This window comes from Salvelinus fontinalis, chromosome 21 (genome assembly GCF_029448725.1).
Source record: "Salvelinus fontinalis isolate EN_2023a chromosome 21, ASM2944872v1, whole genome shotgun sequence".
Lineage (NCBI taxonomy): Eukaryota > Metazoa > Chordata > Actinopteri > Salmoniformes > Salmonidae > Salvelinus > Salvelinus fontinalis.
Genome location: NC_074685.1, coordinates 18,404,652 through 18,418,686, shown reverse-complemented (window position 1 = coordinate 18,418,686; position 14,035 = coordinate 18,404,652). Strand labels below are relative to the sequence as shown.

The 14,035-nt window shown below is 46.3% G+C and overlaps 1 protein-coding gene across 1 annotated transcript; it reads right to left on the bottom strand.

Annotated features, from left to right (window-relative positions):
- Positions 1 to 3,606: 3,606 nt before the first annotated feature.
- pnpla7a (patatin-like phospholipase domain containing 7a) lies at positions 3,607 to 13,623 on the bottom strand. Its single transcript, XM_055875736.1, is given in 19 exon segments — positions 3,607 to 3,629; positions 4,120 to 4,142; positions 4,144 to 4,232; positions 4,624 to 4,758; positions 7,606 to 7,722; positions 7,899 to 8,081; positions 9,640 to 9,671; positions 9,674 to 9,782; positions 9,979 to 10,077; positions 10,224 to 10,304; positions 10,597 to 10,728; positions 11,192 to 11,284; positions 11,470 to 11,573; positions 11,576 to 11,621; positions 11,656 to 11,797; positions 11,905 to 11,957; positions 11,959 to 11,994; positions 13,149 to 13,228; positions 13,533 to 13,623. Coding segments are annotated over 19 exon segments (1,668 nt in total).
- Positions 13,624 to 14,035: the final 412 nt, after the last annotated feature.

Sequence of the window (14,035 nt, the reverse complement as noted above, 5' to 3'; positions counted from 1 at the left end):
GAGATAACATATTTTTCCAGTACACTTGATGAGAAATGCAGCATCTCCAATCCCAGTGAATCCCTCACTATCACGGAGGAACCCAGACGGACAGGGCAGCCCACTCAGCATGCAAGTGTGTGTGTGTGTGTGTGTGTGTGTGTGTGTGTGTGTGTGTGTGTGTGTGTGAGGGGTGTTCAATTGTATCCCTGTCTGTAGTGAGGGAAGTCTTTAAGGTTAACTATGGGAGGTATGCATTACAGCAATCTGAGGACGTCGGTGTGCTGGATCCAGCTATTCAGTTGACAGTCAGGGCTCTTCCTCACTCAGTTCTTACAGAAAGGCCTCTCTGTATTGCCCCATCAGATATAATCACAGGTCCCACCAACCAGAGAACAGAGCATGTGTACACACACAATGGGATAGTTAGCTTAATGGGGTTCACCAGGCTATGGCCCGCCACGTGACCGGTCTAAACCAGTGATGGCGTAATGCCTTGCTCAAATCAAACTAGTCATAGTCATGCAAGGCAGCATGATGGCTCTTTTAGAAACCTATATCATATGGCTGGGAGGGAGGGAGGCAGAAGGTTGGATCATTCAGAAACATATATCATATGGCTGGGAGGGAGGGAGGCAGAAGGTTGGATCATTCAGAAACATATAACATATATCTGGGAGGGAGGGAGGCAGAAGGACAGATCATTCAGAAACATATATCATATGTCTGGGAGGGAGGGAGGTCAGCAGATAAAGCTTTACATGCATGTTCATTAATGGCATGTGAAAACCCTTGAATTCTAACTAATTTCTCCACTTGCGTGAACATACCTCTCTTTGTTTTGAGCCGACTTCACCATCGGCTTTGAACAGGGCAGCCGGCTCATGCCAGGGAGGCAACCAGGTTACTAAAAGAATGGAATCACTTTGAACCTGTGGCAACTTCACCCACCCAGTGCCATGGGCCAGCTTAAACAAATTCCCTCCCTATCAGGACAAAGATCCAATCAAATCAAATGTTATTTGTAGACCTTACAGTGAAATGTTTACTTACAAGCCCTTAACCAACAATGCAGTTAATAAAAATGTGTGTTAAAGTATTTACTCAAATAAACTGAAGTAAAAAATAAATAAATAAAATAAAATTATAAAAAATGAAAAATAACAAATAATTAAGGCGCAACAATAAAATAACAGTAGCAAGGGGGTACCGGTACAGAGTCAATGTTCAGGGGCACAGGTTAGTCGAGGTAATTTGTACATGTAGGTAGAGGTGACTATGCATGGATAATAAACAGAGAGCAGCAGCGTAAAAATGGGGGTGGGGGGGGGGGGGCACATTGCAAATAATCTGGGTAGCCATTTGATTAGGAGTCAGGAGTCTTATGGCTTGGGGGTAGAAGCTGTTAAGAAGCCTTTTGGACCTAGACTTGGCGCTCTGGCACCGCTTGCCATGCGGTAGCAGAGAGAACAGACTATGACTAGGGTGGCTGGAGTCTTTGGCAATTTTTAGGGCCTTCCTCTGATACTGCCAGGTATAGAGGTCCTGGATGGCAGGAAGCTCGGCCCCAGTGATGTACTGGACCGTATGCATTACCCTCTGTAGTGCCTTGTGGTTGGAGGCTGAGCAGTTGCTATACCAGGCGGTGATGCAACCAGTCAGGATGCTCTCGATGGTGCAGCTGTAGAACTTTGAGGATCTGAGGACCAATGCCAAATCTTTTCAATCTCCTGAGGGGGAAAATGCGTTGTCGTACGACTGTCTTGGTGTGTTTGGACCATATATTTTGTTGGTGATGTGTACACCAAGGAACTTGAAGCTCTCAACCTGCTCCACTACAGCCCCGTCGATGAGAATGGGGGCGTGCTCGATCCTCCTTTTCCTGTAGTCCACAATCATCTCCTTTGTCTTGATCACATTGAGGGAGAGGTTGTTGTCCTGGCACCACACTGCAAGGTCTGACCTCCTCTCTATAGGCTGTCTCATCGTCACAAAAAGTGTTGTTGCATTCACTGAGCCTATATGTATGCGTTTTGTAAAACGTGGCACCACATTCATATATCTTTAATTGTTTCACTGTAGTTGTGCTGACAAACTGCCTGGGAGCTCCTCAATGGTGAAACTCCTCCTCCTTCAATCAGTGGTGAACCAGGTGGAACAAATCTTCCAGGCAATCTGGGTGTGCCAGCACCTGGCTCTGCTGTTGTCTTTAGGCCGCAGTGAAAGGAGCATTTATAAAACCACAAGACCAAGGAAACTTCATCTTTGTGATCAAGGTGACTGTGCAAGTCCAAGCCCTCCACAAAACTGTGAAAGACAGCCGGTTAAGCGCCATTTTGGCCATGTTTGACCATACTGACTTAAGCAGTGCACTGCTAATGATACTCTGGAAAACACAGACTCTTAACTCTTAACTTTGATAGGACTTTTGCAGTGGTATTTATAACTTCAAATGTTGTTTGTGGGGTATAAAGGAAAAGTAAGAAGAGCCAAATTCATTGTTGACAAAGAACTTGTTTGAAATGGTTAAAAGTAATTTAAACTTTGTAGAAATCTTAGTAAACCAAGTTCTTAATTCAGTAACAAATGTATAGTCTAAAAAATCTTTGGCTAAAAAATTTAAGATTTGTCTGCTTAACTACTGATTAGAAAATAAATGTAATTTTTTACTACTAAAAATATTTTGAATGTATTTGGCTAAAATGCAAATTTAGATAAATATACTGATTCTGCTCATTTGATTAAAAATGGTGGGTTTCTATTTTGGGAAACATTTGCTTAAGTGGAAACCTTGTATTTTATAATGGCAGAAATGTGTTTATCTGAGGTGAATGTGAATAATTTTGTGTATTTAATTAGGCTGTCAAGTTAAATAATAACTTGTATTTCATCTCTTTGAAGTTTTTCACCTGTTTACTGCCAACCAAAGAATGGTAAATAAAAGACAAACAACTGATTCTATGGCTGCTTATTGAGTGAAATCCAGTTAAAGTCTTCATGTGGAGGGACTGTCCTTTTCAAGTGGGGAATTGCACAAGAAAGAGGTCAAAACTTGACAGTAGTCATCAATCATTATCCAACAGCACTTTCCATTTAGCGAATTCATTCAACATGCCCTTTATTGTACCACATGAATTGTGCCTTTGAATTGGACCCTATCCAGAACTGTGAGGCTGACCATACATTGACCCTACAGTAGTATCAACTTCGCCAACCGCTAGAGAAATGCCACACTAACACATTCATGATACATCCTCCTTCCGGTTCTGACATGCTCTCACACACAACACATGCTGCCTCTTTGCTTCATTTAGACAGGTTGCGTCTCTTGTGCCATCCTATCCCCTACATAATGCACTGAAGTGAATAGCGTGCTATTTAGGACACACTCTTACAACCACATGGGATCTGTACGATAGAGACGTTCCATTTACTACAACACAATGCAAGGCTTCTGGTGCTAGCATCAACATTAGCTGCGATAAAGGCACTACTTTATACTGCACTGTATGGATAAACACACATTAAAAAAGATATACTGCATTGATTGGCTTAATGTCATGTGAGTACATCTATAACTCCAGTGTGCGATAGCGGTTTATGGGCGGTCTGATGTACTCGCAGTAGTCACTGCTCTTCACTGCTCTTCACTGATGCACACAACACACGTAGGGCAGCCACATCTATAGGGGTCAAAGGTCAAATACCACCCTGACAACTGAACTGTGCTCATACCTCCAGTGTCTTATTTCTGCGTCCCAAATGACACCCTATTCCTTATAGTGCATTACTTTTGAAAAGAGCAAAAACAGTGCACTAAATAGGGAACAGGGTACAATTTGGGACACATCCTAAGTAATCCTATACATTTCAAGTAATTATAAAAAAATAGCATGTGTATTCTTAGTAAACAAAAACAAACTTTCACTCCGATATGAACCCAATATCAAGTCATATAAATGAATTGCAAATTAGCACAAGCCATTAAAGGTGTATTAATAAAATATATTTGGTTTACACAGTACCTGAGGCTGTAGTCCTATGCAGTGCTGTGAGAGGTGCTGAGAGAGGCTCACATTCACTTTCTCTGCCAATTAGTCCCAAGACTCCAGCTGTGCTGTGAAGGTGTCTCTTCCTCACCAATCTGCTTGCCCTTGAACACTGTAAATGCTGGAGTTGAAGGCAGCGCCAGAGAACATAGAAGTGATGGGGTAGGTCAGGTGCAACACCTTTTTAAAATCTGATGTCTTCTCCTGCAACACACCATCAAAAAGACTGGGAACAAATCGATGAGAACCCTTATAATTCACCTTATAATTCACCTTTAATTTCACCACTTTGTCCCATTGAAGTCACAAGACTTCTTAGACCATCCTGGACAAAATGTAAACACTTGCCAATAAACGACAGTTAAAGGTTGAGTGAAGATCAAATTAATATTTCTAAATTTATCTTTCCTGGATTCCGTGTGTCCTCTCTCCTTGCCTCCTTCTCAAGGTATTTTGGACAAAAATATCCAATCTCCCTCCCCTTTGACTTTTTCTTCCAATGCATTTTGAGAAGGAGGCGAGGACGGAGGACTCAAAGAATTGAGGAAAGAAGAACTGAGAAAGAGTCTAGATGAGGTGTTGTGGTTCCTCTCACCATGGCCCACTCTCATGCCCTCTTTCTCATGCGGCTGTGGTCCTCTGTGTCCAGCGCCCCCATGGCGATGGAAACGCCACCCACCAGGTCCACAGGGATCCCTGCCTCACTCAGAGCAGAGCAGAGCGAGAGAGACTCCCTCATCAAACTTAAAGGAATGTGGATTGACGTAATGTCTGGGCTTTCATCATGTTTGTGGTTCTGATGAATAACATTTACATTTACATTTACATTTAAGTCATTTAGCAGACGCTCTTATCCAGAGCGACTTACAAATTGGTGCATTCACCTTATGATATCCAGTGGAACAACCACTTTACAATAGTGCATCTAACTCTTTTAAAGGGGGGGGGGGGGGGGGGTTAGAAGGATTACTTTATCCTATCCTAGGTATTCCTTAAAGAGGTGGGGTTTCAGGTGTCTCCGGAAGGTGGTGATTGACTCCGCTGACCTGGCGTCGTGAGGGAGTTTGTTCCACCATTGGGGTGCCAGAGCAGCGAACAGTTTTGACTGGGCTGAGCGGGAACTGTACTTCCTCAGAGGTAGGGAGGCGAGCAGGCCAGAGGTGGATGAACGCAGTGCCCTTGTTTGGGTGTAGGGCCTGATCAGAGCCTGAAGGTACGGAGGTGCCGTTCCCCTCACAGCTCCGTAGGCAAGCACCATGGTCTTGTAGCGGATGCGAGCTTCAACTGGAAGCCAGTGGAGAGAGCGGAGGAGCGGGGTGACGTGAGAGAACTTGGAAAAGTTGAACACCAGACGGGCTGCGGCGTTCTGGATGAGTTGTAGGGGTTTAATGGCACAGGCAGGGAGCCCAGCCAACAGCGAGTTGCAGTAATCCAGACGGGAGATGACAAGTGCCTGGATTAGGACCTGCGCTGCTTCCTGCGTGAGGCAGGGTCGTACTCTGCGAATGTTGTAGAGCATGAACCTACAGGAACGGGTCACCGCCTTGATGTTAGTTGAGAACGACAGGGTGTTGTCCAGGATCACGCCAAGGTTCTTAGCACTCTGGGAGGAGGACACAATGGAGTTGTCAACCGTGATGGCGAGATCATGGAACGGGCAGTCCTTCCCCGGGAGGAAGAGCAGCTCCGTCTTGCCGAGGTTCAGCTTGAGGTGGTGATCCGTCATCCACACTGATATGTCTGCCAGACATGCAGAGATGCGATTCACCACCTGGTTATCAGAGGGGGGAAAGGAGAAGATTAATTGTGTGTCGTCTGCATAGCAATGATAGGAGAGACCATGTGAGGATATGACAGAGCCAAGTGACTTGGTGTATAGCGAGAATAGGAGAGGGCCTAGAACAGAGCCCTGGGGGACACCAGTGGTGAGAGCACGTGGTGCGGAGACAGATTCTCGCCACGCCACCTGGTAGGAGCGACCTGTCAGGTAGGACGCAATCCAAGCGTGGGCCGCGCCGGAGATGCCCAGCTCGGAGAGGGTGGAGAGGAGGATCTGATGGTTCACAGTATCAAAGGCAGCCGATAGGTCTAGAAGGATGAGAGCAGAGGAGAGAGAGTTAGCTTTAGCAGTGCGGAGCGCCTCCGTGACACAGAGAAGAGCAGTCTCAGTTGAATGACTAGTCTTGAAACCTGACTGATTTGGATCAAGAAGGTCATTCTGAGAGAGATAGCAGGAGAGCTGGCCAAGGACGGCACGTTCAAGAGTTTTGGAGAGAAAAGAAAGAAGGGATACTGGTCTGTAGTTGTTGACATCGGAGGGATCGAGTGTAGGTTTTTTCAGAAGGGGTGCAACTCTCGCTCTCTTGAAGATGGAAGGGACGTAGCCAGCGGTCAAGGATGAGTTGATGAGCGAGGTGAGGTAAGGGAGAAGGTCTCCGGAAATGGTCTGGAGAAGAGAGGAGGGGATAGGGTCAAGCGGGCAGGTTGTTGGGCGGCCGGCCGTCACAAGACGCGAGATTTCATCTGGAGAGAGAGGGGAGAAAGAGGTCAAAGCACAGGGTAGGGCAGTGTGAGCAGAACCAGCGGTGTCGTTTGACTTAGCAAACGAGGATCGGATGTCGTCGACCTTCTTTTCAAAATGGTTGACGAAGTCATCAGCAGAGAGGGAGGAGGGGGGAGGAGGGGGAGGAGGATTCAGGAGGGAGGAGAAGGTGGCAAAGAGCTTCCTAGGGTTAGAGGCAGATGCTTGGAATTTAGAGTGGTAGAAATTGGCTTTAGCAGCAGAGACAGAAGAGGAGAATGTAGAGAGGAGGGAGTGAAAGGAATTCAGGTCCGCAGGGAGGCGAGTTTTCCTCCATTTCTGCTCGGCTGCCCGGAGCCCTGTTCTGTGAGCTCGCAATGAGTCGTCGAGCCACGGAGCAGGAGGGGAGGACCGAGCCGGCCTGGAGGATAGGTGACATAGAGAGTCAAAGGATGCAGAGAGGGAGGAGAGGAGGGTTGAGGAGGCAGAATCAGGAGATAGGTTGGAGAAGGTTTGAGCAGAGGGAAGAGATGATAGGATGGAAGAGGAGAGAGTAGCGGGGGAGAGAGAGCGAAGGTTGGGACGGCGCGATAACCAGTCTCTGCAGCGTTCTCTGTATCTGGCAGGTGTAAAAACAGATTGCAGTGCAGATGTTTTGAAATGGTTTCGCACAACAAACTCACAACTCATCTCTACTTATGCCAAGTAATAATCTTGTTTTACATCACCACATATGTCAAAACTAGTACCACACCAATTCACAAGGGGAACAAGACACATAGTTCAAGGCACTTAACAAAACACAAGAGAGAGACAAGAGGAACCAACCTTGAAAAATCTCCTGAACACAACACAAAAACAGCACAAACAGAAGGAGAAGAGAGAGGAAAGACATGAGAACAAGATAAAATTAAAAGAGCGAGGAATTACATGTGGAAGCAGTCAGTGATTTGAGTGTATCATGGTATGACTTCACAGAAATGACAAGTGACTATATATAGTGCTTAGTGATGTCAGTGATGTAGAAGTCAGAGATCAGGAGTCATTGGGTCGTACCTGGCTCCTCCTCCCCCATATGAGGGCGATGGCATTGCCGGTCAGCACCCTGGGCAGACGGGAAAAGTCTGAATGGCAGTTAGCTGGCTTTTGGAACACGAGCTGGTACATCTCTATCTGCAGAGGAGAGACAGACACTCAGAAGAGCTTAACACACTAGTTCCTAAATGGTTGGACACTAGAAATAACAGTGGGGTTATCTGGCAAGTCTACCTTCGTTATGGGTGGTGTCTGATTGTGCAGTTTTGGCAGATCAGATGTGTGTGTTTGCGTGCGTGCGTGCGTGTGCATACCAGTTTGGGCAGGCTCCTCTTGGAGTAGACCCTGCATGAGCAGGAGAGGTGCAGGTGTCTGGAGATCCAGCTCTTCATGTTGAGCCACTCCACAGTGCCCTGGGGTGGTGGGCCATCCTCCCTGTGTAACAACACCAGCTGCTTCTGGGCCCTCACCTCATTGCCCTCCAGCATCTGCTCCAACTACAGGGTCAAAGAGAAAAGGTCAACTAGAAAATAAAAGGTCAGAGAGAGGTCAGACAAAGGGAAGTGGGGCACAGTTTGTCTAAAACTATACAAACAGACGTATAATGCATACAACAGCCTGTATGCCCATTTCTGTATATGATAATTATATTCAACAGGCATAGTAGGCACATAATACAGTGCATTCGGAAAGTATTCAGACCCCTTCCCCTTTTCCACATTTTGTTACGTTACAGCCTTATTCTAAAATAGATTAAATACATTACAGCCTCATTCTAAAATAGATACAAAACATTTCCCCCCCTCAATCTACACACAATATCACATAATGGCAATGCAAAAACAAGTTTAGACATTTAGCAAATATATACAATTTAAAAAACAGAAAACCTTACTTACATAAGAATTCAGACCCTTTGCTATGAGACTCGAAATTGAGCTCAGGTGCATCCTAATTCCATTGATCATCCTTGAGAGTCCACCTTTGGTAAATTCAAATGATTGGACATGATTTGGAAAGGCACACACCTGTCTATATAAGGTCCCACAGTTGACAGTGCATGTCAGAGAAAAAAACCAAGCCATGAGGTCGAAGGAATTGTCTGTAGAGCTCCGAGACAGGATTGTGTCGAGGCACAGATCTGGGGAAGGGTACCAGAAAATTACCTATGCATTGAAGGTCCCCAAGAACACAGTTGCCTCCATCATTCTTAAATGGAAGAAGTTTGGAACCACCAAGATTCTTCCTAGAGCTGGCCGCCCGGCCAAACTGAGCAATCGGGGAAGAAGGGTCTTGGTCAAGGAGGTGACCAAGAACCCGATGGTCACTCTGACAGTTCTCCACAGTTCCTCTGTGGAGATGGGAGAACCTTCCAGGAGGACAACCATCTCTGCAGCACTCCACCAATCAGAACTTTACGGTAGAGTGGCAAGACAGAAGCCACTCCTCAGTAAAAGGCACATGACAGCCCGCTTGGAGTTTGCCAAAAGTCACCTAAAGAACTCTGACCATAAGAAACAAGATTCTCTGGTCTGATGAAACCAAGATTGAACTATTTAGCGTGAATGCCAAGCGTCACATCTGGAGGAAACCTGGCACCACCCTCAAGGTGAAGCATGGTGGTGGCAGCATTATGCTGTGGGGATGTTTTCAGAGGCAGGGACTGGGAGACTAGTCAGGATCGAGGGAAAGATGAACAGAGCAAAGTACACAGAGAGCCTTAAAGTTAATATTATTGGATCTGCACCTACAAAAGACTAGTGGCTGTTGCTTAAATTCAACAGAACTTTTAAACAAAACTGACTTTATAAACATTTTTTAACAGGCGCCAGAAGAGTCTTTAGATCGGTCGTGTTGAAGAATTAGGTAGTGTCATATGAAACGGGACTACGGTGTTCTAAAATGTTGCTATCATGAAGTTTTGGCACCGTGATATTACCGTGGTCCCGATATACCGTGCAACACTAATTCGATTACCATATTTAACCATATATACTACGTACATATTACTGTATATTATACGTTATATGGTACTCCCTGTCCAAAACTGCTCACGTGCAGCTTGATGATGCCCAGCAGGTCTGGACGATGGAGCTGACCTTGCTGGGGTGAACGTTGTCAGAGCATCCCTCACTGTCTGTGTAGTGGAACACCGCCAAGGGTGTGTGCTGCATGGTCACACTCTTCTTCAGGATGGACTGGAGGAGAGGTGGGAGGACAGAGAGGGAAGGGGAGTGATTCAGACATTAGTGAGGCAGACGCAGGCCCAGAGGCAAAGGTATCGGTGACCCAAATGGCACCCTATTCTCTATATGACATATAGGGAATAGTGTTTCATTTGGGTCACACAGAGAGGTGTAAAGGATAGGGAAGGGAGGAAGAACGGAGGCTCACCTTATAAATGACAGGGCTGGAGGGGCGTTCGTCTATGATGACTCTGGCCAGCTCGTATGGCGGGGGGGGGGGGGGGGGGGGGCTGGAGACAGGGTTCTCCTGTAGGTGGGGTCTGTGTGGGATCCTGACCAGACTCCTACCACCCCAGTAACCGTCACAAATTGTGTGTGAAATTAGGTTGTGTGTGTGTGTGTGAGCACGATATCGCTGGAGTGTGTACTGTACTGTGTAAGTGTGTGTATCACCGGGTTGAAGAGCTCTGTGGTCAGGCCCAGGTGGTTATGTAAGGGCAGGAAGCTCACTCTCTGGAGTTGCACCATGATTATCTGGGACACACACACCAACGTGGATCAAACACCACAATGGCTGTAATACAGCCACAAGAGCACTATTCTTCAGAACAATCAGGGTGTACTTTCAACTCAGGTTAGGCAGAGTTTACATCCTTGGGTGTCTCCAAAATGGCACCCTATTTCCTACATAGTGCACTACTTTCGACTAGGGCCCATAGGGAATAGGGTGCAATTTGAGACGCAGACATTGCCATTAGGGGGTCTCATCCAAACAGTCCTGTTTGTTTGAATCAGTTTAGGACCAGGCTGAGGGTTGGGGTCGTACCTGAATGATGCGCATTAGAGTTTCGGGGTACTACTCAAACACAGACTGGAAGGCTTCTCTATCCTGCAGACGCAGGATAGTGAAGCAAGACGCAGCCCGTGCTGACAGTGTCTTATAGGGGGCGGAGTAACCCTGAGGGACACAGGAACCAACCAATCACACAAGGAAGAGATGGGAAATAAGACAGAGAGAGCGAAGGAGGGTTAACCAGAGTGACCTAATCTGGTAAAGGAAGATGGAAATAGATTAATGTGGATGGAACACTGAAATAAGAAGAGGAGGATAGAGGGAGGAATAGGCAGATTGAAAAATAAGCAGGAGAAGAATAGAGAGGGAGCAAAGATGAACATAGGTATAGCAGTGGAGGGAGGGAGGGATGAGCTGAGAGCTGGCTGGGAGGAGGGAGAGATGCATGGATAGGTGAAGTGGTGGGTAGAGGAGAACAGAGGCTGTGTGAGGCGTGTCAGATGGAACGGAGATATAGTCTCGTGCAAAATGACAGCCAATTCCCTGTATAGTGCTCTACTTTTGACAACTGCCCTATGGTCAAATGTAGTGCACTATAAAGGGAATAGGGTGCCATTTGGGACGAGACTATATTTCCACTCCATCTGATGTCCAGAATACTGAGTAGGCTATGAACACTGTCCCCCGGGAGCACGTCCTTCACAACCGGCTCTGTACCATCCTGTACCACACACGAAAGCTAAATTCCCCTATGTGCACGGAGTGACTCATAAAAATACATCTATGATATTGACTAAGCAAAAATGTCAGTGGATGCTGGTGTTAGGGTTAAGGCTAGTTCTGTATACACCATGGGTTTCATGGTGTATTCCCAGCAGGTATGCAGGTATTCTAGCCTGGTCTTCTGTTTTCGTGGATGCAGTGTTCCAGACGTCCGTCCTGGACCACGTAGATGCTATTGGAATCATCTCCCAGCCGGAACAGCCCCTCCCCTTCATGTAGCTCCACAAGACCATGTGACAACACAGCTCCAGGAACGTTTCAAAGTGGCCAAGCACCTTGAGAGCAGAGGGAGACAACATAGAGTTAGACAGAGAACACACACACTGCTACTGGTGTGTGAGAGTGGAGAGTGGAGTTCTGCACGTCAAACTCAGTCAGGTCGGCCTCCAGTAGGGATGGAGGGGGCTCCTTGGGCTGAAGGGTTGGGAGCTCCTTACGGATACGCAGGATCCTAGAACATACACACACATTAGATGGCATAGACTAGTGCGCCCTTCTTAAATATAATTTCCTCTTTTTTGAGTAGTGGTGTGACAGCCTCTAAAGATGGTAGCCTACCTGCGAGCTATACTCAGGACTTTGGGTCTCTTCCGAGGGCACTGCTTGGACACTCGAGGTAGAGGACAGAGGGGAGGACAGGGTCTGGACCTGCAAGTGACAGAGAGAGACAGAGAGGGAATCCATGGAAGGAAGGGGATGAAGGGATGAGTTACGAAAGGCACAAAATGCTACTTTGCTCTGCGTTCTAGATGGGAAACACGTAACTAACATTTCTTATCATCAGAAGACAAATCACAGGAGATTCACACTCAATTCCAAGAATTGATACGTAACATTCTTATTCCCATTCTTTCTTCTGAAAGAATGGGAATAAGGATTGGCATGCTAAAGTCCTGGGCCTCTATTCATAAAGTGTCTCAGAAAATTAATAGTTGCTGATTTAGGATCAGGTCCCCGCTGACCATATAATCATATTTATTTGAATTGAAATGTTTAACTAATCCTAGATCAGCCCTCCTACTCTGAGGCACTTTATGAGTACGGGTGTCACGTTCTGACCTTTATTTCCTTTGTTTTGTCTTTATTTAGTATGGTCAGGGCGTGCGTTGGGGTGGGCAGTCTATGTGTGGTTTTCTATGTTGGGGTTTTGTGTTCAGCCTGGTATGATTCTCAATCAGAGGCAGCTGTCAATCGCTGTCCCTGATTGAGAATCATACTTAGGTAGCCTGGGTTTCACTTTTGGTTTGTGGGTGTTTGTTTCCGTGTCAGTGTTTGTTCGCCACACGGTACTGTTTCGTTTGATCATTGTTTTTGTTCCTGTGTTCAGTTTTTGGAGTTTTATTAAAGACATGAACACTTAGCACGCTGCGCTTTGGTCCGATCCTTCTACCACCACAGATGATCGTTACAACGGGCCATGATAAACGATGCAAGGAATGGAGATAAGTGACTTGGTGAAGAGTCTCTTCCATTTCCCAAGGTAAAGGTAGTATGTAGTGAAATCAGGAGGAAACCCCGACTGGGACTCAATCCCAGGTCCAGTGACTGTCAACCTAACACCGAATGCCAGGAGATCTGACCCTCTTGACGAGCTCGCTAGGTCTTGGGTTAAGGTCGCTACAGTAGGCATACCTTTCTGTCAATAGGTTGGTAAGTAGGAGAGTGAACAGATGTGTATCCCAAATGGCACCCTATTCATTGGTGCACTACTTTTGACCAGAGCCTTATGGGACCAGGTCAAAAGTAGTGGCACTATAAAGGGATTAGGGTGCCATATGGAACACATTTTAAGAATGACTAACCTTCCTCATTACCTTCCTGCCGTAGAAGAGCACCTTGTCTCTCTTCCTGAAGCGATAGCGAGGAACAGCCTGCTGTCCACCTTCCAACACAGACACAACATGCTATCAACATAGATAACATCGCTTTGGTGAGCAATAGTGGCTAGTAAACAGAGTGCAAAATACAACTAGGCCTATATAGTATACAGCACAGATGGATAGGATGTCCTGTGAACAAGGATTCTCTGTTCAGGACCAACAGTTATTATTCGCCAATGCTGGTGTGGTCAAATTTAGCTCATTGTCCCAATACGTTTTCAGTGTGTATAATGTCAAGTTCAATATCAACTGTGTTCTTGGTCCACATGCTTGTCCCATGAAGCAGGGAGGCAGAGGATGGATGACTGGATATTCTATAGATGAAGAGCACCACAATGCCAATTAAAGACTGCCACCCCAGCCCGATCATCACGCCAGACAACTGGACAAGATACATTAAATTACAGTGTTCTATTCAATTCGCTTTTGCGCAATTTCTTGTCCAATATGAACCAGTTGAAAAAACGTTTCCTCCTGGCTGTCCCACCACCAATTTACATCACTAGCCAATCAATGTGTCACGCCCTGATCTGTTTCACCTGTCCTTGTGATTGTCTCCACCCCCTCCAGGTGTTGCTTATTTTCCCCAGCGTATTTATCCCTGTGTTTCCTGTCTCTCTGTGCCAGTTCGTCTTGTATGTTTCCAAGTCAAACAGCATTTCCCCCCATTCTCCTGCTTTTGCATTCTCTTTTTTCTAGTCCTCCCGGTTTTAACCCTTGCCTTTTTCTAGACTTTGTACCCGCCTGCCTGACATTTCTGCCTGCCTTGACCACGAGCCTGTCTGCCACTCTGTACCTCCTGGACTCTG